The sequence below is a fragment of the Ictidomys tridecemlineatus genome, chromosome 5, assembly GCF_052094955.1.
Source record: "Ictidomys tridecemlineatus isolate mIctTri1 chromosome 5, mIctTri1.hap1, whole genome shotgun sequence".
Lineage (NCBI taxonomy): Eukaryota > Metazoa > Chordata > Mammalia > Rodentia > Sciuridae > Ictidomys > Ictidomys tridecemlineatus.
The window spans coordinates 39819550-39825549 of record NC_135481.1 but is presented as its reverse complement, the minus strand read 5'-3'; the positions used below and the strand labels follow the sequence as shown (position 1 = coordinate 39825549).

The 6000-nt window shown below is 42.0% G+C and overlaps 1 protein-coding gene across 3 annotated transcripts in view; it reads left to right on the top strand.

Moving 5' to 3' along the window:
• Nucleotides 1–2513: 2513 nt before the first annotated feature.
• Bub1b (BUB1 mitotic checkpoint serine/threonine kinase B) overlaps nt 2514–6000 on the top strand; it is an 86810-nt gene continuing 83323 nt past the window's right edge. For 2 of the 3 annotated variants that reach the window (XM_040276293.2, XM_005316394.3), the window contains exons 1-2: nt 2516–2758; nt 4898–5044. In XM_040276293.2, coding sequence (XP_040132227.2) covers nt 2598–2758; nt 4898–5044 — 308 coding nt within the window. In that variant the 5' untranslated portion in view covers nt 2516–2597. Of the gene's footprint in view, nt 2759–4897; nt 5045–6000 lie in introns of all 3 variants that reach the window. The other variant, XM_078049815.1, reaches the window with a different exon arrangement.

Here is a 6000-nt window from a genome sequence, read left to right as displayed (position 1 = left end):
GATGCAGAAAAGTTGATAACTGGTATCTCCCCATTCAGCATGTACATTTGTTACATGTATCAGGGTGAAAATTCTAGGTCAGGCTATTTCCAACACTTTCAGAAGACCATAAAAAGTAGGGTGCTTCTGCAGAAAAGAAGCAGTATATAGTCTAGAAAGGAGTTTCCATTGAACTGGAGAAAGAGAAACCCAGGTCCTTGGAGAGTTCCCTAGTACCCTGTCAGAAACAGCTACTGTGAGATGCAACTGGTCAGCAGCAAGCAGCCCCCAGTCCTGGGCCAATGCTTCTTTTAACCCTCTTCTTCCCTTTCTCTTGATAATACAAGTTGGTTTGGTTAATTATACTTCCTTCTCATTGGTTCTTCAACCTTAAGACACCTAATCATTGGTAAATTCAACATGTAGATGCTGTTCTGATTGGCCGATCTTCTGCTAGGGTTTAGCCAGCATGGTGATGCTGCTTTTCCAGATTCAGTATCCTTTCTGGTCCTAGGCTCAGGCCCATCATCCCTAATTCTGTCCTCCTTGAGCTTCATCCTATCCCGAAATAGTCCCTCCTCCTTCTGTGGTTGCATAGCAAACAAGCAATCAATCCAAGTGTTCCCTGGAGACCCAGAGGTTTTCATCTCTGGAGTGTTTGGCCTGCTAAAGCTTGATTTTTGTATGATCCATGATGATAAAAGTAGTGAAATCAGCCTTTGTACAATCTAGAATGCACATATCTCCAAAAGACAAAGTGCAAGATCATAGACCAATATCTAGATCCATCTAAGAGGCACTATTTTTATATTTTATAGCTATTTTTTGTACTTTTTTATTGGTGTATTGTAAAAATACATAACAGTGGAATCTGATGCTACAAATTTGTACATGCACACAATATAACAATGGTTCCCCAAAATGTCCATGTCCTAATCCACAGAACCAATAAATCTGTTACCTTATGCGGCAAGGACCTGGCAGATATGGTTAAGGTCCAGGACCTGAATATGGAAAGGTTGTCCTCTATTATCCCCAGTAAGCCCAATCTAATCATATGAGCCCTTATAAAGCAAAGAAATTTTACTGTGTCAGAGAGAGATGTAACAATGAGAGCCTGGCTTTGAAGAAGGAAGAAGGGAGCCATGAGACAGGATGCCAGTAGATGCCTCAAAAAACTGGAAACAAACAAACTGGGCATAGTGGCGCACACCTGTAATCCCAGTGGTTCAAGAGGCTAAAGCAGGAAGATCACAAGTTCAAAGCCAGCCTAAGAAATTTAACGAGGCCCTAAGCAACTTAGTGAGACTCTGGTTCAAAATAAAAAATAAAAAGGGCTGGGGATGTGCTCAGTGGTTAAACACCTCTGAGTTCAATCCTCAGTACCAAAAAACAAACAAACAAAAAACTGGAAACAAATTTTCCCAAAGGGCCTCCAGAAAATAAAAAGTTCTTCCAATACCTTGGTTGGCCCTATGAGACCCATGTCAAATTCTGGATCTATCAAAATATAAGATAATAAATTTGCATCATTTTCAATTATTAAGTTTGTGTTGTTACAGAGGCAATAGGAAGCTACTATATCCTTCCCTTGGAGATTCATGGTGCACTTTGGCATATTAAGGGGCCTAGGGAGCTGTTCATTTAACTACACATTTCAGAAACAATTGAATATAAAACACTTATTCCCCTGTAATATCTCTTGGCATCTTAGAACATGATGTGGAAAATACCACACAATAGCATTAACTGTTAATCACATTTCAGTGTGATTTAATTTCTATGTTTCATTATGGTGGTTAAGTGAGAGACACGGGACTGGTAAGTTTTGATGGGCCTGCATAGAGTTCCAAAGAGGTAAGACCTGAGTGGGAAAACTCACCGGACAGTGGTAAATACAGAAGAGGTAGATGTGTACTATAGATATACTTCACCCTCTGCTCTTCTGACTCTCTTTCTTACCTATTTCTGTTTCCCCTTAACACAATAATCAAGGGATTCATTCTGATTGTGATCTGTTGTACCATAGTTTATGAAACTTCTGACTAGGCTACAAGAAAGACTGAAATCAAAAGAACAAATGGTACTCTTCCAAGATAGTTTAGAAGAAGTGGTGCAAATTGAGTTGTAGAGGTGACACCTTAGGGGAAGGAAATGTAATGCGAAAACAGTATTAATGTAAAGTTAAAAAAAAAAAAACAAAATGAGCCACAGCACCTTGAATTACAGAACTAGGCTGCAGCACCTGAGAGTTTGGCCAAATGCATTTACTCAAAGACACTTCCCAAACGTCAAAGAAATTCTGGTGCTTAAAGTATCCCTCACTCGGTTCAGAGGTCCACCTTAGAGCTCGGATGCAGAGCTCACCTGCAACAATTTGTAGTGCCTGCTGCACCTGGGCAGCTATGGATCTTGTAAACTACAACTCCCGTTGTGCACTGCGACCACGCGAGCTATATCCGGGATGAACTACAAGTCCCGTAATGCCTTGGGAGAGAGGCGCGAGCCCAGAAGAGTAGAGGGGCGTGGCCACGTTAGCCGCGTAGGACCGTTAAATTTGAAACTTGGCGGCTAAGAATGAGGACGTGAGACGGTCGGTTTGTGAGGGAGTTCGGTGAATGCTTTTGTCCTGGAGCACCCCTGGTCCCTTGGGTAGCTCTAGGAGTAGGTTTCTGAAGGAAGCCCAGACGGTTGGCGGTCCTGAGGAAAGATCGATCGAGAGCGAGAGCATGAGCGGGGAACGCCGGATGGCGGCGACGAAGGAGGGGGTAGCTCTTAGGTAGGTATCGGAGAAAAGCTGCTGGGAGCTCTTTCTGCGAGATCCGAGGGTGCCTGGCAGGTGCAGAGGCTCGGCGTTGAGGACCCACGGAGCCGCCTCCCTGTTGGATTCAACGCAGCGGGTGGCGAAGCTTCGGTCCGAGCACACGTGAGAATCCTCTGGCGTCCAGCTTCAAAGCGAAGGCGTCTGTGCGGCCTCAGTCGGGTCCACACAGGAGCTTATGATTTGTGTGTCTCAGTTTGGCCGTTCGCTAGCTGTTTGCCTCGGACACGTCTTAGATAGGGAAAATGCACATATTAATGCCACCTTACGGGTTCCTGGGAGGACTCAAAAGTATTTGTAAAGTAACTGCTTCCAGATAACTAATACTAGATGTTATCATTTTGCCAATAGCATAGAGATCTAAAAAGCCCTTGCCTGCACATTTGTTGCTTTTCTTTTATAAGAAAATATACCAGTTCTAGGCTGGGATTAAGTATGCCTTTACCTTATGGAATTCACAATACCTGGATAAGCGCAACGTCGAGAGTTCTTAACCGAAACAAATGTTTACTGACCACTTACTAGGCACTGCGTGCAACCAGTAAACAAAAGAAATAAAAATCCCAACCCTCAGGAAGCTTAAGTTCTGGGTAGGGATGATGGTGGGCAAGACAGACAAACAAGAGAAATTAAAAAATTAGTTGGTGGGTAGTACTAAAAAACAAAACAGAAAAACAAAAACAATAAAAAGATAGGGAGTATGGGAGTGGGAGTTAGCAAAATTTTTAAAATAAGTTTGAACCAAGGCCGCCTCCTTGAAGGAAATTTCAACAGTAGTCATGCCTATATCTGGGTGAAATACAAAGGCCCCAGATGAGAGTTAGGGGAAGAAGCTGCCCTGTACAAAGCCAGTGTCATTGTAGCACAGTAAACCAGGATAGTAGAGAAGGAAATCAACCCCAAGAGGTGAAGATGCAGGAATTTTAAAGGCTTGGGTTTTGCTATGATTGTAATAGAAAATCACTGGAAGGTTTTTTGTTTGTTTGCTATACTAGGGATTGAACCCAGGGGTGCTCTATCACCCAGCCCTTTTGATTTTTTAATTAGAAAAACAATTTGAGACAGATTTTTCGCTAAGTTGCTGAGGCTGGCCTGCAACTTGATTTCCGATAAGCCTCCCAGGTTGCGTCGCAGCACCAGGTTCCTTGGAAGATTTTGAGCTTGGTTTTGACTTGGGTTTGAATGGAACACTTTAGCTTCAGTGTTGAATAGACTAAAGGCAGAAAAGATGGAAGCAGGGAAACCAATTAAGACCTTATTGAAATAATCCTGGAAAGAGAAGAGGGTGATTTGAGCAAGACTGAAAACTGGAGATGTTAAGAATTTATTGATTGTTAAGAATTGATTTCTGCATGTATTTTCAAGGTAGAGACTACAGGATTTAATGATTGACAGCAGTGAGCTGGGCAACAAGGCTAGTTCTAATTTTTGGCTTAAGCAACTGGAAAAATGGAATTGCCATTTATTTGAGATGAAGGAAGACTAGGAGGAGCAGGTCTTGGAAAAAGCAGGAAGAGGGAGAGGACAGGCCTAGCTCAGTTTGGGACATTGAGGTAGAATAATCCACTTTTTTTTTTTTTTTGGTAGTACTGGGGAATGAACTTGGCTTTGTGTGTGCTAGGCAAGCTCTGCCACTGAGCCCACTCTGTTCCTCCCCCCCCCCCCCAGGAGTGGGCATTGAACCCAAGGCTTCATTTATGCTAGGCAAGCACTGTACATCACCAGCCCTTTTTTATTTTGAGACAGGGTCTTCCTAAGTTGCTCAGGCTGACTTCAAACTTGTGATCCTCCTGCCTCAGTCACCACTGGAATTACAGGCTAGTGCCATTGTGCCCATATAAACTTTATTTTTGCAATACTATCTACAGAACCCTTGCCAAGTTCCCTCTTCCATTAGGCAATATTACAGCCATAAACTTGGACACCAGGTGACAAGCTCAGAAGCTTAGAAGTGTAACACTATGACACTACTAATGTGCTAGCTCATCATATTCAACCCAAAGATAATGAATACTCACCTATCAGAAAACATTTATATTCTACTGCTATAATAAATCAGTGTTGGTTTCAGACTTACTTTTGTTTCCTCCTTCTCAGTGAAGCCATGTCCCTGGAAGGAGATGAATGGGAGCTGAGTAAAGAAAATGTACAACCCTTAAGGCAGGGACGAATTATGTCCACTCTTCAGGAAGCTCTGGCACAGCAAGAATCTGCCTGTAACACAACTCTTCAGCAGCAGAAATGGTATGTAAAATGCTTTGGGCTCAATCTGTTATTATTCATCCGTAACTGTGATACAGGTGTGGATCCATGAAGGATGTCATAAGGAGTATTTTTAAAAATTTGGTGGTTGAAGAATATGTTCCCCAATAACTTTCTTATTATACAATAGCTCTTGAAAGAGCTTCTCAAGGACTTATTAAGAACAAGGGGGCTCAGTGGTAGACCGATGGCCTAGCAGGTGTGAGGCAATGGGTTTAATCCTCAGCACCACATAAAAATAAATAACTGGGGGGGTGCAGATAAGGGCTATAGGATTTCATTTGGTTGTGGATCACCCAAACTCTGTTATCAACAAAAATAAAATTTATATGGGGGCAATGAAAAACATAAAGTAAGCAAAATGTTACAAAGTTTCCTATAAGTATTATACCATTCTGGACTCTTAAACAGAATTAATTCGTTGATGGCAATCAATCAAAGAGATTGCTTCCTTGGATTCTGAGTAATAATGACTCTACTTTTTTTTTTTTTTTGTAATATTGGGGATCCAACCCAAGAATTCCATTATGTTAGATAAATTTCCTACCAGTGAGTTCAACCCCCAGCCAGAATCTCCTTTTTTTTGTACTGGGATTTTGAACCCAGGGATGCTTTACTACTAAGCCACTTCCCCAATCATTTTTATTTTTTGAGACAGGGGATCACTAAGTTACTTTACTTAGGTTTTTTCCCTCAGTTTCCCAGGTGGGCCTTGAACTCGAGAGCCTCCTCAGTTTATAGATTCACTGGAATTACAGGTGTGCTCTAGCACACATGGCTTGAATCTGCTATCTTTTTTTTTTTTTTTAAGAGGAAGTGTCATTTATTTATTTATTTTTGGTACTGGGGATTGAACTCAGGGGTACTCAACCATGAGCCACATCCCCAGCCCTATTTTGTATTTAGAGACAGGATCTCATTGAGTTGCTTAGCGCCTC